This window comes from Eurosta solidaginis, chromosome 2 (assembly GCF_040869045.1).
Source record: "Eurosta solidaginis isolate ZX-2024a chromosome 2, ASM4086904v1, whole genome shotgun sequence".
Lineage (NCBI taxonomy): Eukaryota > Metazoa > Arthropoda > Insecta > Diptera > Tephritidae > Eurosta > Eurosta solidaginis.
Genome location: NC_090320.1, coordinates 20444604 through 20472307, shown reverse-complemented (window position 1 = coordinate 20472307; position 27704 = coordinate 20444604). Strand labels below are relative to the sequence as shown.

Here is a 27704-nt window from a genome sequence, read left to right as displayed (position 1 = left end):
TATGGAGTAATCTGGATGTCCGCTCTCTGGCATAGACACTGCATGAGTCAGGGACTCGGTACGATTGTGTTGGAGGTAAAGACAATTGGCAACACTTCTAAGTGCATGAATCATCCATTAAATAAACGTTTTTTCAAAAGCTCAGCGAAGTATGTTGGTTACACGTAAATTTAAAGTCCACCAAACTTAAAATGAAAAAATTTCTCATATTTGGTGCATATGCAAATTTCTATCAAATTAGAAATGTTTTGTTATTTTTTGAAAATTTTACAATTAAAAAGCTGCAAGTAATAATTGGACTATAATTAAAAATTTTGAAAATTTGCAAAATGTTCTAGCACGGAAAGCAATTTTTGCGAATTATTATTAACAACTTCCACAAAACAACTAATTCAGCGAGTTATAGAAATAATTCATGAAACTTTCATATGTAGCTGTGTGTAGAAATTTATGTGTGTGAAAAAGTATAAACTATTATTTTTGTCTACCATGACTATTAAAAGCATTGCATACACACCCACAACAATTACCAAAAAACAATTTTGGACAATGAAATGTTGCACTTTAAACGTTATGAACGCCCGGCTGCATTATTTCTTTGCGAAGCACGTACAGTGGAACACATACATACATGCACATGGCCAATGTATGTATATGTTAGAACTGATATTCAATTTTGCGTTATTTATGGCATTTCACTTCATATATTTTATGACTGTTTATATAATAGAGACTACAAGTTAGCTGCTACGCGAAACTACTAGTTAAAGCGCCTCTAAGTATACTACGAAATAATATGTTGTTCATAAGTGGCGCTTAAATTATTAGTTGCGCTTAATAAGCGTATAATGGCGGGCGCCACAAAACGGAAAATGTTAAAATGTAAAATGTTTGAAATATAAACTTTTGCAAACCATTATTTTACCTTATTGCTTTTGTTTGAAACAAATGTGATGTTTTGCTGTTGTTAGACTTGCTATTAAGCTGAAAAACTACTAAAAAATAGAAGAAATTGGTGGAAGTAAAATTTTAAGCGGTTAGTTTATCTGACTACAGATACTACTGACTACGAGATACAAGCAACAAAAACAAGTCGGAGGGAGAGACTAAAATAGGATATATACAAATATTATATACCTCGCTGGCGGTTTTTATAGTTTCTTTTTTTTTAATTGAAAGCCCAAACCTTGCTTCCCTCCACAGTGGCTGGTTCTGATATAAACGAAGTATTGAACAATAAATACTCGTGAATTTCGGGTCGAACATACAGGTGTATGTCTAGAAAACTTATGTTTTCAAGTTAATTAGAGCTCGCCAAGGTGTTAAAGTTCAAACACAACCGAAATAAATAATTTCAGGCCGTTTAAGAAAAGCCTTGCCAGCTTCTTATCAGTAACTACCTATTCCGACGGGTTGTATTATTATAGCCTAATTGTCGATAGCGAATTTTTACGTTATTAGTTTCTTATCAGCTTCTTATCGATAGTTTACAGATGCGTCATCGATTTTTTATTCATGTTTTATCTGTATCTATTGATAACAGACCGATAAGTTGTCGATAACAAATCGCTAACACACCGATAACAATTTGATAGCACTCCGGTGATGTACCAATAACTTTTCCATACCAAATCGGCAACCTTTTGATAACAAATCGATAACTTTTCGATAATAAGCCGGCAAATTTTCGACAGCATATCGATGCCACACCGACAATAAATCGGTAACACTCCAATAACAAATCAACAACTTGTTGTTAATATATCGATAACGTTTTGAATACTCGTCGATGAAAAATCGGTAAAGTATTTATATCGATGGAAATTTAATATGACTCGATTTATACAAATCGATAATTTTCGATATCAAATCAATAAATTTATGATAAATCGAAAATGTTTCGCTAATATATTAATAACTCTTTCGATGACAAGCAGATAAATAATCGAAAGCTTTTTAAAAATAAAGTGATAACTTTACGATAACTCGTCGATGAAAAATCGGCAACTCATAGGCATCTTTTGTTATCGATGTAAATTATGTTATAAATTAGATAAAAAATCGATAAAACGTATTTCAGGTATAGATTTTGTCGAGAACAGACGTACAAACAAACAACAGTTAGCAGTTACTCGTACCTCCTAGCCCGTCGATAACAAACCATAACTCATCGATAACAAACACTTAACATTTTGATAACAAATCAATAACACGCTGACCATATCCGTTTTCGTTCCTTTATTTTCTTTCCCTTGAGTTTAGTTTCGTTGCACTAGCTTACCTTGTCTTGCCTGATTTGCTGTGTGATTTCGCTAATATCAACTCTACAACGTTCATTTTACAACTACTTCTTAGATAGTGTAAAAACAAATAACTGGAGTCCTAAATGATGTGGATTGGAAAGGATGGGGTGCGTAGCATAAGTAATGGCAATGAACAAGCAGACTAGCTACCTAAGCAGGGTTCTTTGTTCATCTGCTTCTTTATTTTAATTGTACTTTCATCGTTGCTTTTACTCTCACTATTCCCTTTCCTTCCCATCTTCTTCCCGTTTGCACATTTATTCTCGTTCCCTCCCGCTTGTCTTCCATCCTCTTAACTCCTTCTCCCTATTTCTCCTCATTTCCTCCCTTCCGTTATGGATTCTCCTATGTATCCTACTAAGCAAGCGCTATTGAAAAACCTAGCAACACCTTAAAAAAAGCATTGCTGGTAGGCGCTAACAAAACGGCGCCCTCCAACAGCAATATCCATTTAGGGGAGGAAATTTGAAAAGTATTAGAAACAACAACCGTTAAGAAGCTAAAGTTCAAACACCTTATCATTAAACTTCCTTCGGTATACGCCTTCTACATCACATGAAAAACTTTACAGCTTTCGATGAACTTTTTTCTAGAGTACTCCAAATTTTATATTGTAGGTTTTGGGAGTTTCGCCGAGATGTCACAGATTCTCCCGCTAAATGCAACTACATATACATTCTTCTTTGCCAACAAACCGTAGAAGAAGCTATGAAGCTATGGAGCTATAGAGTATTGAATTGCATATAAGAAGCACTGGAATCGATATATAAAGGTGTCTGTATGTACACCTTAACGTAATTCCTTCACGCTTTAACAAAACACACAGCGTACTATAAAAAATAGAAGCACAACGCCATAGAACCTAAAAAAGCATATATGCCTAAAAGTATGCTAACGTTTTTGTACTAGCGTGAATATGTTTAGATGTAGCGCAAATTTCCTACCGTTTATTGCAACACCTCCTGCAAAAGGGATAATTCGTTCCTCCTTGGAACAAAACATATGCAACTTTGTATTTTTGAGTCTTCACATATATACATACATTTATACATGCAAACCCCGCTAAAAATGCTAAAACTTTAATAGGTATGCGCTTTTTTAACTACTATCAAAATGCTTTCTCACCTCAAAGTCCGCTTTAACACTTAGCGGAACATCGAAATTATCTTCCCTTCTACTTTAAACTGCCTGTTTGTTTTGTTTTGTTTGTTGTTGTTGTAATTTGTTGCATACATTTAAGCGCCAACTAAATTGCTAGTTAAGCCTACTTAACAAGCTATTGGTATCTGCTAAATCGGTGTACGTATTTTCTTATACTCGTACACATGCAAGAGCGTTATACATTTAGCACTCATTATACATTTCCTTCATTATTTTCATTCCGATTCTAGGAAAATAGTCTTCGTTTATTTTTTCAACTACCATTTGAAATTTTCAATACTATATGTATATGTGAGTTTTGTACTGTTGTCGATATTAATTCACACTTCCTTTTACAACTGACAGCTGTTAGCGTTTGGTAATTTGCATATTTACCATTTGTGTGGAATCCGATTGGCTATTGTTATGTAACTAAGAGTAGTTACACATAAAGAAAGCCATGATAATTGCTACTAAAAAGTGTTGAGTGAAAATTGCACACATAATTATAGGCGCCCTTCTTTGAAGTACATGTGTAACTATTCAAAAAAATTCTTCTTCGGCGGATTGTTGTTCAGGTGAGAGATAATTGTAGATGTATTATTAATGAATAGTGGATTTATATTCAAAGAATCAGAACATTTACACATTTATTCGGTAAAAAATATTGTAAATCAAATTGCTAAACAGTAGCATAATTTTAGGCGTAGCACGTCTTCGAGCGATATTATCTACTGTTATTCCGCTACCGCCTTGTACTCAATACATGCATTCATTTAAGAAGTTCGAGGATGGTAACCGATAACAAAATTTTCAAGAGAAAGTACTCGGTGCCTAGCTTTGAGCTTGTGAAAATTAATGTATATCGCACACCTAGATCAAAAAGTAGTTAATCAAATATCTGGCATTTCCATGTTATGAGCACCTTCGTTTGTCGTAGTTCAATAACTATCGCACTATTTACTCGATTAAACTCCACTAATCAGCGATAAAATACTTTTGCGAAAATATAAATTGCATAGAAGCATATGGGAGTGGCAGGCAGTAAGTTTCTCACGTTTTCTGAATATAACGATTTTTGAGTTGATCGCTGTTTTCATCTAGATGTACGATATAATAAAAGAATCATATCGACGAAAAAGATAACTCTGTTCAAAAATTGAATTATTTTATTTTAGTCTGTGAAAAAGTGAAGCACATAGTTGTCAGTTAAAACTTAATCACACAATATGCAATGCACAAATTATATTAAAGTAAAAATTGGATCTCAGTTTCCCCTTCAAAACTCTACAGCCAATATTGAAAAGATTTTTAAAGTTTGTCAAAAATTGAGAAGTGAGGTCTTCACTTACATAAGCGGGTGATTTCCAAGTCTCATCCGTCACTCTTATAAAATGATAATTTTTCGGTTGAAAGTTGTTACAAAGCTGTGACCATAGACTTGGCAGATCTGGGCGCATTCCGGCTAGGCTACAGACGCATTGCCTTCACTACAAAATAGTTTGGACCCATCTACCTGAAGGACTTCGCTGAGGAGTAGTACATTTTTCCACTTTCGAGTATAAATGCTATTATCCATACTGTGGGTATGTATTGCAGGGAGAAGCTGATACCGCTGCTACAAGATTGCCGGGAAGATGCCATCCATTCTCGGATACTTGTACATTTTTCAAGGAACAATATTAATGGCCTTGTTCTTACTTTGAAGAGAACAAGATCCGGCCTTTGGAGGGATGCATTAGTGGAGTTTAAGCGCATACACTTGAAGTGGTATTACTCGTGACTTGCAACACTTTTTCTGCAGGGTTTGACACTCCGAAAATTCCCGGCATTTTTATCATTTTTATGTCTCTAGAAGCCACCGTGAACAAAGTTATATGATACCAATACATTTCAGTTCCGTTATATTCAGACTCCCTATTTCACATTTATTTTCTTAATTTGTTGAATGTTTTTTAAATCCTTTTTAAATAGTTAAATTGGCTCATTTGAAAGCAAATGTACAATATTTAACTTATCATTATACACAGACCAAAAGTCTTTGTTCTTAGGAAGTGAAGCCCGACGAATTAACACCCAATCTAAATAAATCGTTAAGCCAGCTAGTCAACGTACATATATACAAATAGCATACATTCAATATGCCCCAACTCATTCCATCCATTTAGAGTATACATAACCTACCCAATAAGCGTAATGGACTCGAATCGTATTCGAGACCAGCGAGTGGCTGAAATGCGACTTTAAGGCGTATAGCGGAAGCAAAGTAATTTATGAAAAAAGTGTTAGTATCAAGTAATTGTGAACGTAAATTATTTTAAGTTAACTACAGGTCACCCAGGAGTTGAACTTTAACTCTCAATAGAGGCAGCTTTAACAGAAACAAATAATTTCGTGATTTCTGAAAAAAGCTTTGTGGTTATCGGTAACAATCGCGGTAACAACGTCGATAACAAGTTCGCAAAACTTCATAAAGAAATCGATAGATTTTCAATATCAAATCGATAATTTTTTGATAACAAGTCGATAATTTGTATATAGTAAATCAATAAGTTTTTGATAATATCGATAATTTTTCAATAAATAATTGATTATTTTCGAAAATAAATCGATAACTTTTAGACAACATATCGATAACTTTTTGATAACATGTAGATAACTTTTTAAGAAATAAACGATAGTTTATTATCTAAATCTGTAACAAAACAATGACTCGTCGATAAAAATCGGTAGCTCCTGATAGCCTTTGTTAACGATATCGAGCTTTTAACATTCTGATAAGAAATCAATGTCTCGTCATAACACACCTATAGTTCCCAATAACAAATGGATAACACGCTCATTGCCCGTCGATAACAAACGGATAACATCGCTAACAAATTGATAACACGCCACACAGTTTCGTTTCCGGCTTCGGTTCTGCCTACTAATCTTTCCTTTTCTGTCCCCTCCTTTGCTTGCATTGCATTGCTGTTTTATTTCGCTCATATCAACCGTACTAGGTACATTTTTTCCACATTACACTGTGGTGACTACGCTTACGCTTACATTCGGTATTCCGCTATAACATGAGCTTAGCGAATATTTTTGGGTTTATTGGGTATATCTTACAGATATAGCATATCTTTCCCATTACACACACGCACATACATACATTTAACAGCATCACACTTGAAAACTTTTACACAAACTGTAGTTGTTTTGGTAAAGGCTGATTAGCTATTGGATGGTATGGGTACAAAGGCAACTAAAATTTCGTATAAGCAGAAGAATGCCAAAGTAAAAATTTGTTAAGAGCTCACTCACGTAGAGGAAACGATTTGAGATATGGTTGTATGCCAATATTGTTATTGTTGTTTGTGTTGTTGGTGTTATTATTTAGTTTACTTAGCTGTTTGTTGGTTTTTGGTAATGATCTAAGTTGATTAGGCTTTTGGTTTGAACTGAAACAAAAACTTTATCCTTAAACGATTTACAGTTTGTTAAATAAACTAAATAAAGTGCTAAAAGGGGGGTTTTCTATGGTTCTTAACAAACTCTGCGAATATATGAACACACACACACACATGCCTGTGGTATCTGTGAACTTTACACACATTAAAATAAATATAAATTTGAACTGCGTAAGTATTTATGTCTATTTGCATAGCTAATTTTCATGTACTCTGATACTTTGGACTTCGAAATTCAAGACGGAAGGAGTAGAAACATAAATTAGTGATGCAAAGCAAAGATCGGTTAGGCATAACCAAAAAGCGAAACGTGATGGAAGAGAACCGAACACTGATTTCAGCAAATCGCGAGTGTGTTAAAGGGACCGAAATCGTGTCCATAAAAAATGTTTGAAAAACGTATTACTTCTAGGCTACATCAATGGCTGTTTTGTAGCAGCACTTTAACTTGCCAAGCGGTTGTTTGAAGGTCTTTGTCCACATAGGAAGCTGCGGTGGGCAAAAAGCTGATTGTGGGGTACCCAACTAAAAAATATACCATTGGGGGTCGACACCTTGTAGACGAGTGTGTGTTTTCGTTCCTTATGACAGTTTAAAGTCCTCAACCGACCATTACAGTAGGCTCATAGGGCGACTGGGTGAACTCAGGCTACATAGTTTAGGAAAGAAAAGAAGAAGTCGACTCCTTGGAGATGTATGTGTACGATCCTTGGAAATGTATGTGTATGATCTGTATAGGCTCCAAATTTCTCTACCGAATAGTATTAACAGTGGGGTTTGGCCGAATTGTAGGCCAAACATAATATAGGAATAAGGTGAGGTACCATGACCTCAAATTGAGATATCGGTAATGCTCGATAGCTATCAAGTCGCTCAGAGATATGTAGAAAGTTAGGATGAAAGCACTGTGATGCTTTTAGCGATAAGTAGCTCTTACTATACCAACTACACACTGAACAGTGAGAACCCTTACCAGGGATGATATACCTGACATATTAAGAGTGTTCTTATCATAGAAAAGACAAACCAACCTTGGTGACGGACTTTAAGAGATTTGTAGAAGAATCGCGTGAAAAGTCGTTCGCTCTGTCAGGTTCTAAGCAGGCGTACAAGTGGTTCAAGTCCAAGATCAAGCAATCGAGGGAAAAACCAAATTTCCAAAAATAGCGTGAGCATTGCTTTGATTTGGTATCTAGCGTAATATCGGCTAGTTATGTCTGAAGCTCACTTTTCATAACATTTCATTGGTTTCTTGAATAGGTATCCCGGTGTTAACATCTTCCGACACATGACGGTAATTTGTGTTTCGATACCTTACCCTGATCGGTCCAATGAAGTCAATTAAACTCAAGTTTTCTTCACTTTAATTATTTTACCCTGCGCTATGGCAATGTGCACTGAGATAAACGGTGAATATCTGCAATATAGTTACGTGTAAAGTTGTGAGCGCTTACAATTCTTCTCATTTTCACTGCTTTCGTTAAAATAATTTATTTTTGTTTCTTTTTGTACCATGATATTTTAGAAAATGCAATTAAAGTCTGACAGAACTTCATACTGGTTTTGGCTTCTTATCGTTTTTGCTTTCTTATTTGCTATCTAAATTTTTGGTTTGGATTAAATGCCAAAACTTTTCTAATATAAAGAAGAGAGAGAATGCAAATGCAAATTAACAGTTCAAGAAAATCAAAAAATTTAGTTCAACGAAAATTTGTGTTCAAATCGGTTCAAAGAAGTTGGAAAAGGAAATTCGCACTAGATCGCCACATGCATATGTATTAAGATAATTATGCTGTAGGAAAAGCACTTATCAATAAGTGAAGAATAACTATGAACCCGAAGTTAGCGGGACACCTTGGGCGGATCAAAAAATTAATAGGTAGTTTCCCGTCTGCTGAGCGAAGCACCAAAAACGAAAAGCACTTAAAGAAGAGTGAACACACTTCTCATTCTGCGACTAATTAGTGAATAATGCGCTACAGTATACCAGCTAGGTCGAATTTTTCTCAGAGGAATATAAGTCCGCTTCATGCGAACTTAAAAAAGTGATAAAATTTTTCTTTTCGCAACTAATAAGCGCTTAATACGCGATAAAATACCAACTAAGTCGCATTAAGATGAGTGTAGTATAAGTAAGTTTTTAAAAGAGTGCTTAGCTAACCTCACGTGAACATAGCGGAGCCCCGAAAAACAGTACTTAGAAAGGTGTAACAAAATTTTTTCTCTTCGCAACTATCGGGATGGCCGTTTGATAGAATGAGTAATACTTTCACAACGATTAAGTTGTAATTTAAGTTTATTTATTGAATGATAATAATTAATAAAACATTAAAGATTTAGTTGTAAAAATGAATAATAGTTAAGTGTCCTGAATTGACGTCCGTTCGCTTTCGCTGATACTTTTCAACTCCCTTTTGCTTTGTCATTCCATCGTACTCCTCATGTCATAAAAGGGTTGCCAAATAACTTTACAGCTCGGCCGTTCCTGATGAATCGTCTCCCCTGGACGATTTTGCATTGTTGGAACTTTCTATATTTATCTCTTCTTCGGAATCGTTGATAATTGAATTTGTCTCGTCGCAATCTTCTGCTCCTAAGGTGCACCACGGTTTCATATTGTCATTGGTAAACACCCCGGAATACCTTTTGCGACTCCTCTGTAGGTCTGGTAAATCTTCAACCAAATAACGGTCATGTGGAAGGACTTTGGTAACGATGTATGGTCCTTTATATGCTGGCTCTAATTTATGAGACATACCTGTAGGAGAAGGGACATGAGTGATTAATACCAAATCACCTTCGTTATACGGCTTCGGTGCACGATGTTGCGCATCAAAACGCTGCTTCCATTTAAGCCGCTCTTGCTGTATTCGTTCCCCTACTGCTTGTGTTCGAAAGTCGTCACACGTAATTTCAAATTCATCTTCGTCTTGCACAGCTTGTATTAACCAATTTGTTGTAACATCTTTCAGCTTATAGTTGAATACCAAGCTATTAGGACTCTGCCTAGTCGTAGCGTTAGTTTGCGAATTCAACTGCCATTGGAGCTGTGGCAAAGCCTCGTCCCATTCTTTGTCATTCTTAGTGCTACACTTAAGTGATGCTAGCACTGTACGGTTTATACGTTCGGCTTGTCCATTGGCTCTAGGACTTCGCACTGCCGTCTTCACATGTTGAATGTCATGATCCGCCATAAACTTTTCAAATTCTTTGGACGTAAAAGCTGTCCCTCTGTCGGTGACCACGCATTTTGGACGCCCATACACGGTCATGTAGTCTTTCATAACATTCAATACTGGATTTGTTTTTGTGTTGCTTAACGCTTTCAATACAACATATTTCGTGAACGCGCATACGATAACCAAAATATAGTACTTGCCATTCTTGCTTCGCACAAATGGTCCCAAATGATCAAGATGTATAGTTCTGAACGGAATGGGTACCACTTCCCCAACATGTAGTTGTGCCTCTCGTTTCCCTCCGCGCACCTTGTTCAAACAGCAGTCTGGACAAGATTCAATGTACGACTTTACATATGGTCGCATTCGGGCAAACCAAAAATTTTTTGATATGCGTTCAACAGTTTTGTCCACACCAAAATGCCCTGCTTCGTCGTGACATGCCCTTGCTAATCGCCACCTTACAGCTTGTGGAACAACCAATCGTTTGTCATTACCCATCTTACGATACAATCGATGCCCATGTATCACACAGTCACTTCTAATTTGTTTTGCGTTCAACCCATCATTGCCGTTGATGATTTCTATAATCTGCCTTAGCTTGTCGTCTTGCCTTTGCATCGTTGCTACCCAATCTTCCGAAATGGTAGTAACAGCGTACACTGCATCGGCAACCGTCATCGGTTCAGTTGATGGAAGAGTTGGACATCGGCTCAACCCGTTCGCCACTTCGTTATTCGCTCCTGGACGATGCTCACACTCAAAATCAAATTCTTGCAATTTGAGCTACCATCTAGCTATACGAGGCAACAGCGCCGTAGTTGCTTTCGTTGCTGCCACCGCATTACAATCCGTTAGCACTTTAAAATGCTTTCCCATCAAATACATTCTATATCGCTGCAATGTTTCGACAATCTCCAAAACTTCCAATTCATGGCTCGCATAATTACGTTCGGCATCATTACATTGCCTGCTAAAGTAAAATACAGGCTTCAGCCCATCTTCTTCACGTTGCATAAGCACACCAGACAGACCCTTAGAACTGGCATCTGTATGCACTTCATGCGTTTTTGTCTCATCATACATGGCTAAAACCGGTTTTGTGGTAATAGCGCTCTTAAGTGCCTCAAAAGCCTCTCGTTGCAAATTTGTCCATTCGAAAATTGCACCTTTACGTAACAATGCTGTAAGCGGTCGTGCTACAACACCATAGTTCTTTACAAATTTACGGAAGTATCCGGTTATACCCAAAAATTGTCGTACCTCTGTTGCCGTAGACGGAACCGGAAACTCTTCGATAACTTTTGTCTTACATTCACCTGGTCGTATACCTTCACGATTGATAACATGTCCAAGAAATTGGACTTCCTCTGCCAGAAATGTACTTTTTGTTGGCCTCAGCGTAAGGCCGTGACGTTTAACTGCTGTCAAAAAATCGTGCAAAACCTCTAAACCTTCATTGACAGATTTCGTTGCAATAATAACCTCGTCGACGTAATTGATGACCTTATCTGGATGCTTCATCGTCTTTATAACGTTAACGATGACTTCTTGGAAGACCATCGGCGCATTGACCAACCCGAAGGGCATCACATTATGTTCAAAAAGACCCTCTGGTGTCAAAAATGCCGTATACTTCTTAGATTCCTCCGCCAATGGAACCTGATAATAGCCTGACGTCATGTCAACAGTGGTAAAAAACTTATTTCCTGCTAAACGTGAGAGTTGTTCCTCTACCACTGGCATGATATAATTTTTCTTGACCGTAACTTCGTTGAGACTTCGGAAGTCGACACACATTCGACTTTCCCCGTTGCTCTTTTTTACCAGCAATACTGATGCAGCATTTGGTGAATCGCTTTTCCGTATGATACCACAATCCAGTAGTTTACGAACTATACCCGACAATATTGGACGCTGCGAAAACGGAACCTGGTATCGCTTTCCTATAATCGGTTTACCTGTCGTAACCTGAATTGACATCTCGGTACCCTTTACTCGCCCAATGTCACAAATGTCTTCTGCAAAACAAGACTTAAACATTAGTAAAAGATCTAGCACCTTACCACGCTCTTCGATGCATAAATCGTTCGATATATTAAAATTATAATCGCCTTCGTTGATATGATAGACTCCGTCATCAACAACTAGACGATAGCCATATTCTTGTAGTATATCGCGACCCAATAAAACGTCATCAGGTAGCAGCTTATCTTCTACAACATACAAGGTCGCCTGTCGTTGCATATTCTCCATCGTTATCTTTGCCTCTAGTTTTTCAGATGCTTCAACCTTGCACCCGCCGAAACCAATAAATTGCTTTTGCACCTTAACTTTGTTATGCATACGGTCTGCTACTGTTTTCTTAATGAACGAACATCCACTGCCAGCGTCGACAAAAGCATTTACAGATTTGCCGTCCACTTCGATTTGTTTTGTTACTGGAGTAGTCTCCTCCTTAACGTACTTATCATTAGAAATCTCCAACACCGTAGCCTTATTATTTGTACAATCTTTCGCGATGTGACCTGTCTTTGAGCATGATGTACACCTGGGCTTACGTTTTGGCTGTGAACACTTAGCCGCTATGTGTCCAAGCTCGTTACAATTGTAGCACTTTACTTGCCCTGGAGTCCTAACGTTGGACTTGCCCTCTACTTTTACTGGCTGCTGTGTTGTACCTGTATTCATCGTCACTTGGTTGCTCATTGCCTTTAAATTCTTTAATGCTGTCAGCAATTCGCTGCAAGATTTAAATCGCATTACCGCTAATGTCTTTGATAATGCATTATCATTTAACCCGCTAATTATGTGCGTAATAATTGACAAATCATCAAGCGCACCCTGACGCCCAATAGATATCATCGCATAATAAAACTCAACATAGTTTTCATTGTTTTTACGTTTTCGGTTGGCCATCAGTTTGTGCACCTCCGCTGTATTATACCCAGTCGGAAAGTTTACATAGAACGCTTGCACAAAGTCTGACCAACTGCTGTGTACCGGCTGTGCATCCAACCAAAGTTTCGCCATGCCTTTCAATTTATGTTGTATCGCCACTAATACCATTACCTCAGGCCATTTGTAGTTCTGTTTTAATTGTTCAATTTTCGTTATGAATTGCCCTGACGTGATAGTGCCTTTAACTGGGTCAAAATCGGGAAGAATTCCAACCATATCTTGAATGGTCATCGTTGATTGCCGTGGTGCGTATAGCACACTTGTTGCATGTTCAATTCCACCTATAGGTGCTGGTGTAGTACCACCATTTTCCGTACTTACATTTGTTTGTTCGATGCTACTGCCTGCAATAGGTGCCATTGTCGTGATCGCTGTTGTCAATTTTTCCATAATTGACTTCAGTCCATCAATTTGTTTTTGTAGCTCACTTGCGTTTGTTGTGTTGTTCTCCTCCAATTCGTCTGGATCGATTTCGTCCGTTCCCAACAACTCCTGAAGCTTTGCAACTTTATGGGCCTTTGTGCCCGTCGTTGTTGCACCGTTTGCATTTAATAATTCATTAAGTTGAGCAACTTTAAGCGCAGTTAACTTCAACATCTTAGAATTTTACTTTTTGCGTCTTAATACAATCAGTTCTTGTCGTTGAATTAATTGTATTAAATTTTTGCTTTTCGCTGTCTATACGTTGACAACTTTTCGTTTTTCTTTGCCAGTATGCTTGCGCTTACTTGCTTTCGTTATTGCTCACACAATAAGGGTGTTTTCGTTGCAATCTTTGTTGTTGTAGCGCTGCCTACCAGTATCGTTCGGTTAGCCGTTGCTACGCCAAATTCAAATTCTTCGTATTGCTTGTTCGTGCACGTTTGCCTATTTCGTCTGGCAATTGTTTTCACATATATGTTGTATACGTTTACATATGTATATGCTGTCTCAACGTGTGTATGTAACGTTGTGTGTTTTACCATCGCCGTTGAGACTCCAAAAATTTATTCGTTGCGCCGTTTACCCATCAATGTGTGTATGTAACGTTGTGTGTTTTACCGTCGCGTTTGAGACTCCAAAAATTGCTTCGTTGCGCCGTTTGCTATGCGTGCCGTTTGCGCTTTGCAAAAATTGTCTCTCGTTGTGACTGCAAAAATACACTTGCACACACTGTTGTACGTAGATATTTTTAATGAAACTTCGTCGTAGGCGTTTCTGCAATTTTTGCAGAAGTTCACGTTCCACTCTGACTCTATCGGGATGGCCGTTTGATAGAATGAGTAATACTTTCACAACGATTAAGTTGTAATTTAAGTTTATTTATTGAATGATAATAATTAATAAAACATTAAAGATTTAGTTGTAAAACTGAATAATATTTAAGTGTCCTGAATTTACGTCCGTTCGCTTTCGCTGATACTTTTCAACTCCCTTTTGCTTTGTCATTCGATCGTACTCCTCATGTCATAAAAGGGTTGCCAAATAACTTTACACAACTAATTATTGAATAATTTGAGGCAAAATATCGACCTACTAAGTTCACTGAAGTACGTACTAGGAGTCCTACCTCACTGTTCAAAGCGCTGTTTCTACTGTCAAAGCGCTCAAGTCAAGCTTGTGAATGTCAGTAAGAGATGACCTATTGTGACCTCCGATTAGAAGGTTCAATTTTTTCGAATGTTTAAAACTATTTTACTTTGTTTGCTTTCAACTAACTACTTTTGTTTCATTACGGGGAAAGGTTAGGCATTTTCTCTTAGGTACAAATTATGTAAAACGCAGCGCGATGCAACGAATCATTCGTTTCTCGTGTCAACCAAAGTGAGTAATAGTAAACCTGACTGCCACTGTGAAATTTTTTGTTTTATCTAGTGGAGAATGTGTATTTTAGAGACTGCGACGCGGAGTCATACAAAATATGGCACTTAAACTAACCACTTTTGTGTTTGTTGTGACCAGACATTATATTTCTTAAATTAAGTGTTTCGGAAACTTGTATCGTTTATTTTCACTTACCTTCATAAACAGTTAAAGTAGCATCAGCCGACACAGCATCACCAACACCATTTTCAGCTACACATTCATATGGAGCATCATCACGTCCAGCACGTACAGGTTCAATGCGTAGTATCGAGACACCGCCCGGTTGTTCTAGTACCGTATAACGTGATTGCGTGCCTGATAAAAAAAAAAGAAATATGTATTAGGCTATTTGCATTATTTAAGGGATTTCAAATAAAGGAAAGGTCGGTCTTTGTGCGAAATCAGGGTAATTATGGTGACTGTACAATTCGGAAAGTATTATTTTGACATGCTTTCAAATACTTCCTTTATATGTATGTAGCTTTCTTTTATACCAAATGATAAATGTTACGCATAAGCATCGGTACCCGTCTTTTCAGGTGGTACGGATATGTTTGCGTGTAATTGATTTTATTTAAATTTTCGACGCACTTCCAAGCAACATACAAGCCTAAACCCATAAGCACGTATTCCTATGTGCTGTATCGCTTTTCCAAGGACCTCGAGGGTGTGTTTTTTTTTAAGTTGGTGGGCAGAAGTGGTTTCGAAAGGTTTTGTCTTCTTCATAAAAGTTTGAGAAGTATTTTATTGTATTTTTTTCAACTTACCTGATACTTTCTTAGCATTCTTGCGCCAAACTATCGATGGTGGTGGATCCCCACGAGCAGCACAGTAGAAACTAGCCACACCACCTACGCGAACACCCTGGTTTTGCGGCTTCTTAATGATTTCCGGTGGATCTGCAGAAGAAAAAAAAAGGTAAGAACGCAATTAGTTAAAGTTCAGCATTTACTGATAAAACTGATGAGGGGAGAAACTCAAGCCAACCCTAACGAAGGTACCAGCAGGCAGTTAGCGCGAAAGAGGGCGCAATAGAACGCCTAAAACCGATTATTTGTCAAATCAAACTGATCACATTTACTGAAGAGGTAAGCACTGATGGTAACGGCATATCGCAGTTTTTTATATTTTTTTTACATTTTTTTTGAATTGAAAAATAAAAATAAAACAAAAAATTAAATCCCATTTCAGGGTACAATATTTGCATTTGTATGAGCAATTTTGCGTTTAGGGGATTGGACATGCTACAACGAGTCCGTTTGAGCTGGAAAAGAGCACGTAACAAGATTCACGCCTAAGCTTCTAAGCAAATTTATGTGTAGGTTTTTTAACATCAAAGCATAACTAAAAAAGTACAAATAACAGAGGGGATAGTTAAAAATACTGTAAAAAAGCAAATATGAAAAAAATGAAAAAGGTACACAACGTGGCATATACACACATGCATATGTATGCGTATTTGCTTTTCACATCGTTATGTTTGCAATAATGACGACGTATTGGACATTTGCTGGCTGGTAGTCCAATCTTTGCTATAGATTTAAGCCTTTAATAACAAGTGTAAACATTTCGGTTCATGTTTTTGCAAATACATATGTACTTACATTGTATAAATTTGTGATGTATGTGAGCTTTACAGCTTTGACGTAAAAAATGTTCAAAACTCCTATCGTGACGGTGTATAAAATATGACAATATATTAAGCTTCTAATATTATTGTGCAGGGACTTTGATATGAAGTTTGTTTTAGTAATGTTAAGTTTCTTTATGTTATGTGATGTTTTATTATGTTGTGTTATGTTATTAAATTATTAGGTATGTAATGTTACGGTATGTATGCTACGTTACGTTACGTTATTTTACTATGTTGTGTATTTTTACTATGTAGTTTTATTATGGTGTTTTCATATGTGACGTTATGTTATGTTACCCTATGCAAAGTTTTACTATGTCATTATATTGCGTTAAGCTAGTATGTTTTTATGGTGCACATATTTTAATACATATATACTTTATATTAAGTTGCATTATGTTATGGTTTGAAGTTTTATTACGCTGTGTTATAATAAGTAAGTTAAGTAGAGTTATTAAATGTTGTTGTGCTGTGCAATGTTAAGTTTTATTACGTTACTTATGCATGCAAAGTTATGTTATGCTGTGTTATGTTAGGTTATGTTAAGTTGTATTATGATAGTATGTGTCTTGTGGTTTAATTGTTATATTATTTTACACTATGCTGCATTGTTATGCTATGCCATGTTTTTTTATGTTGTTTTACGTAATTAATAGTAAATTATAATGATAAGATACATCTATATGTTGTTGCTTATCGGTGTAATGACACGTTTTTTTAAGCTTTATTATTTTATATATTGTTACGAATATTAGCAACACTAATGGGTACTGCCATCTCATTTTGCCCCAGACAATATAAAAAGCCGATGCTAAGCAGTGACCGTATGGACATCCATAAATCAATCATGTATCTACATAAACGAATAAATCATTATGTCCACACATATGTACGTACACGCAGAGGAGAAGAGATGCACAAACACATGCAGATATCTTATCTGAGATGCTCCCGAAAGTATGCAATTGTAATTGTGGAAGTGTCGCTCACAAATACGCGCGCATATGAGAAGCTATACACGTGCTTCTGTAGTTATAATTATATGGCAGTAACTAAGTAAATTCTTGAAGCGCCTAGAAGATGCAACGAGGAAATAACAGAGTATAAAAGCACCAACGGTAGAGGCGCTACAGTCAGTTTTGATTAAGCATGCAATCTGTAGGGCAATAGTAGAGTTAGTTTGAGTTAAGCAAGTTATCAGTAAGCGAAATATAAGTTATTGTGAAGTACTTTAATAAACGCCATTTTGCATTATTGAAGAGTGGAGTTATTTATTCAACAGTTTAGTGATTCGAATTTAGCAGAAGGTTGCAAATAAGAGGATTTGCAAGTAAATTCGTGTATGTTGGGGTATGCCACGCTATGTTAAGTTTAATTATGTGAGTATGTGTTTCATGGTTATATTATTTTATATTATGTGGCATCGTGTTATGTTATGTCATGTTAAATTATGTTCTGTTATGAAATGTTATAATAAATTATGTTCAGTTATGATATGTATGTTACGAATAAATCAAATAAAACTTAAATAGAATTAAATTAAATTAAATAGAATAAAATTTAATGAAATAAAAAAATTTAATAATTTAAATAAAATTTAATAAAATCAAATTAAATTTAAAAAAAGTCACCGTAGTTTTCTGGTTTCATCGAACTTCGGCTATTTTTCGAATGACTTCGACAAAAATATGCTGAAAGTTTTTAAAGCTTTAAAAATTTATATACCAAAGTGAGACTAATTAAAAAAGCTTTCGATTGCCACAATGACAAGTGAAAAAAATTGTAGCTAAAAAACTCATAAGCACAGTGATGCCGTGATAAATGCTTATATATAATTAACAGCGAAATAGGGCTTATAAAGATAAATTTGATCAAAAAACCCTCTTAAAGGTTACTTGTGGAAAAGACTCGGGAAAGGAATTAAGGAAGGAACACTCAACATATTGCAACAAATTCACGTTTACGTTCAAATTGATTTCCATTACTTGAACCGCTCTGATTCAAACTAACAAACTTAAAACTTTTTTCTCCACATGAATACTTTTTTAAATTTTTCCGCTTACCATTAAAATTATATACATACTCGTACATGGATGTATAGTTTTAATGAAATTCCTGTTTATTGTTGCAAATACAAACATACATTTGTACATTTGTTTTCACTTATTCAAGCGAAAGGTAAAATTAATGTTTTATGAACGAAAATATTTATAACGGAAGCAAGAATGCAAATAATTTATATACTTTGATGAGTTGGCGGAAAATGATGGTTGAATGCCCTACAAATTTTTAAAGTTAAATAAGACAAAAAAATTAAATGCCACAAAAATTGTACTCTGAGGAAAATTATCATGTGCAATTAAATCAACATATTGTTTATTGAAATACTTTATGCTGCTTTAGAAATGACAAAAGCTTTGTAAAGCCCTCGGTAAAAGCTTTCAAGCTTATTCAATGTTATGTTTGTTAATAACCATGCAGGGTTATAGCTACTTTTAGGTAAACTTTTTTTTGTAGGTAACCATTTTTTTAACGAAAGCTTTCTTTGAACCGAGTTTTTTTTTAGTGAAAGCCCCTAAAACTTTGTTTTGAATTAAGTGTTGAGTGAAGTGTAAATTATATAGCATAACGTTTTTATCACATTATTAAAAACAATATCACGAAACCCTCCTAAGCTATGTATCATAGCTTTTAAACGCATTTACATTAACATTTAGTCAAAGAAAGAAAATTCTGTTGCTGTAGCGCGTTTGTAACTGTCTTATTCAAAGACTAGTTTCAGTGCTTACGCTCTTCAAAAACATTTTAAGTATGATTCCATGCAAAATGGTTAAAGCTTTCGAAAGCTCTCGCTTAAAGCTTTGTTGAGTTTAGAGGTGTAGAGCACCTTTTAAGTAAACTTTTTTTTGGTAGGAAAGCTTTTTTTAAAAAGAAAGTTTTTTTTTTAACCAAAATTTGTTTAGTGATACTTTCTGAGAAACCTTGTTTTAACACCCGTACGCAGTGAAGTGTAAAATGTGTAGCTTAGCAGCTTGCTGCAAGCGTTCGAATTGAACTTTGTTTTGGTAAAAGCTTTTCTTCAACGAAAGCTCTATTTGGTGAAAGCTTTTGAAAAGTTTTGTTTTGAAATAAGTATTTAGTGACGTGTAGAATATGTAGCGTAGCATTTTTTTTACAAAAAACTAAGACCTCATCACCAAAGCTTCCTAAGCCCGCGGATGACAACAATGTATCATAGCTTTTTTTTGGGGTAGAAGTAAATCTAAATTGCTTCTGTAGAAGTAAATCTATAATTTCTAAATCGTATAATTTAAATGCCTTATTTTAAATGCACTTTATTAAACCCACACACTCAAAAACTTACGTGTTAGATATTGTATATATGGAAAATCCGAAAAATTTGCATCTGCAACACACAGGAACATTAATTTTATTTGTTTTTGGTTTTGATTTCTTTTTTGTTTTTTTATTATCATTTTGCTTAATTTTTAATGTGTTACGTATTTATTATGTAAACTAATTTATACTATTAATATAATAAGTATTTTTATTTTTTTGCACGCCAATCTGATTATGTTCGTTATTTCGTTACGCCATAAAGGCAAATAAATTGTTTGTTTGATTTTGTTTTTTTAATGCATTTTCATTACAATGAATTAGTAAATTAGTTTTGTCAGATTTTAATTAGCATTGTATTTGTTAAAGCCCTAATGATAAAATATCCACAGACATACTATATATACATATATTTTTTGAATTCACCAAAGCATATGCTTTTGATTTATTCAGTCATGTAATTTTCGTTGTCTAAATAAAAAGCTCGTTTTAATTGTGATAATTTATTAAATAATGTTAAACATCTAATATTTTCAAATAAATTTTTTTGTTTATGAAACCCGTTTAGATGTTAATAAGTGGTTTTAAAATTATACACTTTTTAAATTGTTTACTAGTATTAGAGAAAGATTGTAAAATTTGCGCACGGCATTGCTTACTAGGACATGTTTCTGAATTTCACTTCATTATACTTCATACTGCTGCAAAGACCGATGTCTCTATTCCCTAAGCCATATGAATGCTCCGCTGCCCATTTTGTAATTTGTTTATACAAAATTATATACTATATTCTTTTAACCAAATTGTGTGGAATAATTTAAGGCTCGTTCAACGGAACTTGATCAATGACTTCCGCTACGGTATGACGTGTGAACGTTGGAGATTTCGAGTTCAAAATACAGCTCTTGAAAATCTAATTGATGAAAAGGTAAAATTCAAAAACAGGTCCTATTAACCTTCGCCGTGTGGAAATTTTGAAACGTTTTTGTAATTTCCATAACAAGAAAAATGTATAGTGAGCTCATTTCGCTAGTTAAATATATTTAAATAGTACTCTAATTTTTTTCTAATGATAATTATTGTTATTTTTTTTTTTTAATTTTTCCAAATTTGAAAAATTGTATTTTGTTTTTGGAATAGTAAGTAGAAAATGTTTCAGACAACCTGCCATAACTGCGCAGATAGATCAAATTTGGAAAAATTAAAAAAAAAAAAAAAAAAAAATAACAATAATTATCATTAGAAAAAAATTATTGTTCTGGCCTTGAGCTCGATTCGAACCTTGAATGATTTATCAATAGGCCGATAAAAACAAAAACAATTTAAATAGTACTGTTATAATAGTGAACAGCCAAACAATGCTAATAATGCACTGCTAGAAAATCCTATGTTACTGATTAAGTTCCGTTGAACGAGCCTTAAAATATTCCACACAATTTGTATTAAATATGTAGGGTATATATTTACCTTATTGTGTTTAAAGGAAATAGCAACAAAAGGCCAGTACTTGGGGAAAAATTTCAAAGAGTGCAGCTGGGCATTCATGCATGCATGGATAGAGGTATCTGCCTTTATACCAGTACCATCTCTTATATCGAAAAAAAATTTTTAAAGCATAGGACTTTGTGTCGCTAATTAAATACAATTAAATTGGTTACAATAAAAATAGATATATATTTTTACCGAATATATTACGTAGTACGAACTTAAATTAAGCTAAGGATTTAGCAATAAAATTTTCATAAAACTTTATTATAGGATAATAAATTTTGATTTTAATAAACTTAACTAAGATACTCAGTTGCAAGGTATGCTGTTTAAAAACGTTGGTCTTAGATGGAATTCGGCAATTTTCAAGAAAAAAAAATAATCAGCGCTAATAAAATTTCTCGTGAAATCTCTTACAGTGGTGTGACCACGCCGTCTTTTCAAATTCACGGGTAAATGAGTTGTATTATCTCAACCAAACGAGTTCGCTGAGCATGAGATCGATAGCAAAATATTGATAAACGATTAAACGTTTTTGTATACATTTTAAACTTTCTGGACTACAAAAACAAATTTGTTTTAAATTTTAAACGATGCTAGATTTCGTAAAAACTTGTGCGCCCAACCTTAAACCAGAGAGATGTAGACTTGCAATTTAAAAAAAATTGAAACAGTTAAGACAAACAGTGTTAAACTAAACAGCCAATTTTAAACAAGTGGAATTGGATTTAAAACCCATTTAAGATTCTAGCCTTCTTGTTCCGTTAAGTTTCAAAATAAAGCCGAAAAAGTTTAACAACAATGGTATTAAATTGAGGGTCAGTAGCTTTTGTCTTTATTGAAAACAGAAACACAATATCTTGGGAATTTTACAACGTATTCACCAAATTATATTACAATAACGAGGAAGTGGTTATGTACGGACATATTTTCCGGCATTAGAAGCACGAGATGATCATCTGGATGATATCGAACTATGCCAAAAACTACCAAAGTCAGCTCAACCTTGGGGAGTGGACTAAGGGGACGACCTCTACGATATCAGGTCAGCATTACAAAACTGCATCAGAGAGCTTTAAGGTCGTTCTCAGAACGGAGGGCGTTGATTGTTGCTGCTCAAATATAATGGGTCTTCAGGTCAACGGCTACAACCATTTCTCCACTGATGTTATAAATATATTTAATGCCTTATTTTTCCATAATTTCAGTACTTACAATGTTAAGGGAGTAGAGGCGGAGTCACGAAGCGCTCAAAATTTAACAAGTGTCTAAGCGTAAATGGGTAATGATTGACACCAATCCCTCAAGTATAAGCTCTGTAGATCCCATCTACAGGAAATATGGAGACAGAGTCGAAGCTGTAGAAAAACCTTTTTCGGGCAGCGTACAAAGTTGCCTGTGTCAAGAAAATCTTCTCCTCGTGGTGGCACAATTTGCAGAAATGTGACATCAGCAAGCACCTGGCACATTATTGGACTAGATATGAGCCGAAGAGAATACTAGCTGCGCAATAAATAACTTATCAACATATAGACAGCTGAGTGTAGATGGTAGTAATATCTTCTCATTAAGGAATATAGGCTCAATCGCAGCTGATAACCGCATACGAAGCTACATCGACATCACGGAATCTAATCGGATTCTCTAAAGATGTCTACTTCATTTCAACTACCGAAAGATAGTAGTGAGTGTCAAGCAGAAGTTCTTGCTATTTGGAAAGTCTCTGTCAAAAGCCAGTATTTAGGAACTATCAAGCAGGCTGTTGAACATATTATGCCCCCCAATGCCCGGTTACAGCTAAAATTCCTCTGAGATCCTTCGAAAAAACTTGTTTGGTTAATCTGGTTAGGGTATGTAAAATAGGGATTACAAATATTTTGGATTTTTTGAAGATTTCTGGCTGGTTATATACGATTTAACATACGTTTTTTTAGCAACCTTAGTTCAAAGTAGTCATCATTATATAATTACTCGCTAAAAAGAGGTATCACACCTCTGCATACCTTGGATTAATATATTAACAACAAAACCGTTCGTTTAAATGGAATTCCTTCATCCAATGTTTCGTGATTCACGTTTATCTCAAATTTGACTTTTAGTAAATCACACACATAATTCGAGATGCACCTTTGCATGTGACATCATGACATCACGACATCACGACATCTTGCGTACATATTTGTTTATGATATACATATGTACGAAGCATGCATATAATACTAATACATGCAAAAACACACCTACTATCATACACATTGACGCAGTCGAACATTGTACTGATTGCAATCGAACAGCAAATACAGATTTTTTTAATCTGCTTTTCTTTCAGTAACATAGTAACATCACGTTCAATCATTTTCGAACAACAACAGCAGCTTTGGCAACATCTTGTACACTTTATTTTTTAATAAAGACTTTTTCTCTTCTCTTCTTTGCACATTTCATTTATTTTGCTATTGTCTGCACAATTTTAAACGCTTGGTCGCAGCCGTTGATGAGAACCGCGGAGAAAAGCGAAAGTAAAATAAGACGCTAAATAAATGAAAAGTGCCAGAGAAGTGTAGAAGGAAAATCGCAACGATTCGTTATCTTATAATTTAAATTGAAATTCATTTTGGCATCGCTATTGATTTTATTTTATTTCTTTTAACGCTGTCACGTGTACACGCAAAGAATGGGGAATTCTAAACTAGAAAATTACGTATACGCCATGGCTTTTGTTTCAATCAGTATTGATGATATTTATACTCAGCTGAGCAGAGCTCACAGAGTATATTAACTTTGTTCGCATAGCGGTAATCCGTAACGGCATAAACTAATCGAGATAGATATAGACTTCTATATATCAAAATTATCTGGGCGAAAAAAGAAATTTATTTAGCCATGTCGGTCCGTCCGTCTGTCCGTTAACACGATAACTTGAGTAAATTTTGAGGTATCTTGATGAAATTTGGTACGTGGGTTTCTGGGCACTCATCCCAGATCGCTATTTAAAATGAACAAAATCGGATTATAACCACGCCCACTTTTTCGATATCGAAAATTTCGAAAAACTCAAAAAGTGCGTTAATTCATTACCAAAGACGGATAAAGTAATGAAACTTGGTAGGTGGGTTGACCTTATGACGTAGAATACAAAATTTATAAAATTTGGGAAAACGGGCGTGGCACCGCAAGCCGTAATTTGGCAGTAATTTGGCAGTCGTTGAAGATATCATGATGAAATTTGGCAAGAGCGTTACTCCTATTCCTATATGTGTGCTAAATAAAAATTAGCAAAATCGGATGACGAACACGCCCACTTTTTAAAAAAAAATTTTTTTAAGTCAAACTATAACAAAAAATTGAATATATTTACAGTATATAAGTAAATTATGTCAACATTCAACTCCAGTAATGATATGGTGCAGCAAAATACCAAAATAACAGAAAATTTCAAAATGGGCGTGGCTCCGCCCTTTTCACTTTAATTTGTCTAGAATACTTTTAATGCTATAAGTCGAACAAAAATTAACCAATCCTTGTGAAATTTGGTAGAAATATAGATTCTATGACGATAACATTTTCTGTGAAAATGGGCGAAATCGGTTGAAGCCACACCCAGTTTTTATACACAGTCGACCTTCTGTCCTTTCGCTCGGCCGTTAACACGATAACTTGAGCAAAAATCGACATATCTTTACTAAACTTAGGTCACGTTCTTATCTGAACTCACTTTATCTTGGTATAAATAAATGGCCGAAATTCGACTATGACCACGCTATAATTCTATACCAGATATGAAAAAGGGATGAAACATTGTAATTGGATTGGTTTATTGACGCAATATATAACTTTAGAAAAAATTTTGAAAAATGGGTGTGACACCTTCCATATTAAGTAGCATAAAACGAAAAAGTTCTGCATGGCGAAATCAAAAGCCCTTGGAATCTTGGAAGGAATACTGTTCGTGGTATTACATATGTAAATAAATTAGCGGTACCCGACAGATGATGTTCTGGATCACCCTGGTCCACATTTTGGTCGATATCTGGAAAACGACTTAACATATACAACTACCACCACTCCCTTTTAAAATACTCATTAACACCTTCCATTTGATACCCATATCGTACAAACACATTCTAGAGTCACTCCTAGTCCACCTTTATAGCGATATCTCGAAAAGGCGTCCACCTATAGAACTAAGGCTCACTCCCTTTTAAAATAATCATTAACACCTTTCATTTGATTCCCATATCGTAAAAACACATTCTGGAGTCACCCCTGGTCCACCTTTATAGCGATATCTCGAAAAGACGTCAACCTATAGAACTATGGCCCACTCCCTTTAAAAATACTCTTTAATACCTTCCATTTGATACACATGGCATACAAACACATTCCAGGGTTACCCTAAGTGCATTTTCCTACATGGTGATTTTCCCTTATTTTGTCTCCAAAGCTCTCAGCTGAGTATGTAATGTTCGGTTACACCCGAACTTAGCCTTCTTTACTTGTTTTGTATTAAGTATATTTGTGATCGCTTTTTCTCAATAAAAGAATTGGTATTTGCACAATTGTCATTGTATTCAACTTTAGTCTTTTATTCAGTACAATTTTAGTACATATTTCTTTCGTTCTTCCCTTCATATGCGCCCTTTTATTTTGATTTGTATGCTTTTAGGCATTGCGAAATGATAGCTGGGTAAGTAACCATAAGTGGATATTTAGCGGTAAGTGCAAAAACCCGTTAATGCTGTAGGCAATTTAGCAATGTCATCGACGTTAATGTACATACATTAAAATATAAAAAGTGATAATGGCAGTTGAAGGGAAGATGAAGAAAGAGAAAGGTCTACTAACTGCGTATGAGTAATTATAAAGAGATTTATGGTGACAATGAAAATGGGCCTTATAATGGCAGGTTAATGAAACATGCTTTTAGTAATTGACTTTGGTATTGTTGTTGTCTTTGATAAATGCATCGGTATTGGTATTCGAATTGGTGCGATTATACAGGCCGAAAAAATTTGAAAAGAGTTTAGACCCAGTAATGAGCTAAAACGTTTCGAAAGTGCTGTGTTTCGCTAAATTTGTGCAACTTATAAAAAATTTTAATTTGGTTCTTGTTCTCATGAAATTTTTACATAAAAGTTCAATCTAACTTTATTTCGAGATTTGCTGAAAATGCCCATATGCACTTATTTAGTGACCATAGTGCCTAAAAGTAGACTTTCAATTTGCGAAAAAAAATTGTATGGAGAAAATATCTCTAAAGGGAGCCTTCCACAAAATAAAACACTTCAAAAGAGGAAGACGAAAAAGCTTGATGAATGCAGCAGAAGTCTTTTTAGCACTCCCATGTACAAATATCTAGAAAACCAGATCCAACTTAAAAATTCTGATACCGGATTCAGATTCAACGTATCGAGCGCTTTTTCATCTCAATTATAATGGTTATTGGTTGGTTGGTTGCTGTGTCACCTGGATATCAATGATTCGAACCCAAGTACCGCGGGGCGCCATTTTCATGCACAATTCTCCTGGAACCAATTGCTTCTAATAACATATGGCTAGTCGGTACTCCGTTTGAACCATTGGGAGCGGTCAATGAAATTGCTGATATCTTTTACCGAGCAGTTAGACACTTCCATAAGTTCTGACAGTATATAACTGCTCATAGTTAGAAACCATGCGCCGAGGATTATACGATTTTCGCCCATTACGCAATTACATCAACTTAGACTGCTTATGATTTCGAGGGCGGCATCTTTGGCCGAATAGTCACTCCTAACGTTTCAAGGTGTTTCTCTGGTGTAGCTCCGTAGCATAGCGCGACAAATACATCCGTTAGAAAGTTTTCGGAGCTACACCTAGGAAATTGACGTCAACGAAGGTATGAGTTCGAAGTCACAGTCCTATAGCTTCTGTGCTGGCATATAGTGTGAGGGTCAGGAGGCGTGGTAGCGACTGGTGGTCGGGATTGCTACTGTTCGCACATCGGGAATAGCTCTTAAAAACAGCCGAAACAACTGGAGGCGCCCTGTGCCACGAAAGTCATGAGTATTAATAGCAACCGTAAGTCGCCTTTGCGCGTGGCCGCCGGGACGATTATTAGGAGTTAGCACGAGATATAGACAAAAGTGTGACTATTTACGCAGCAGTACCAATTCCAAAGACCGGGGTTGGGTTCGAAGCCTTTCTGGAGTAAGCGAACGAGGGACAACCCCTCAGCAAGGAGCTACTCCTGAAAATTTTTGAACGGTCTGCGAGATCTTGAGGCAAAAACCCCGGATCTTTCCGAAATCGCCAAAACGTTCACTTCCTTAAATACATACAAACAAAACCTTTCCTAAATATTATTTTTTTAAATAGAAAAATCAAG

At 35.6% G+C, this 27704-nt stretch overlaps 1 protein-coding gene across 43 annotated transcripts in view; it reads right to left on the bottom strand.

Annotated features, from left to right (window-relative positions):
- The window catches only part of Lar (tyrosine-protein phosphatase Lar), a 1659242-nt gene that overhangs the window by 396594 nt on the left and 1234944 nt on the right, over positions 1-27704 (bottom strand). For 42 of the 43 annotated variants that reach the window (XM_067764572.1, XM_067764575.1, XM_067764574.1 and 39 more), the window contains 3 exons: positions 19878-19919; positions 15648-15779; positions 15034-15195 (listed from right to left, as the gene is read on the bottom strand). In XM_067764572.1, the coding sequence (XP_067620673.1) occupies positions 15034-15195; positions 15648-15779; positions 19878-19919 (336 nt within the window). The remainder of the gene's footprint in view (positions 1-15033; positions 15196-15647; positions 15780-19877; positions 19920-27704) is intronic. The other variant, XM_067764610.1, reaches the window with a different exon arrangement.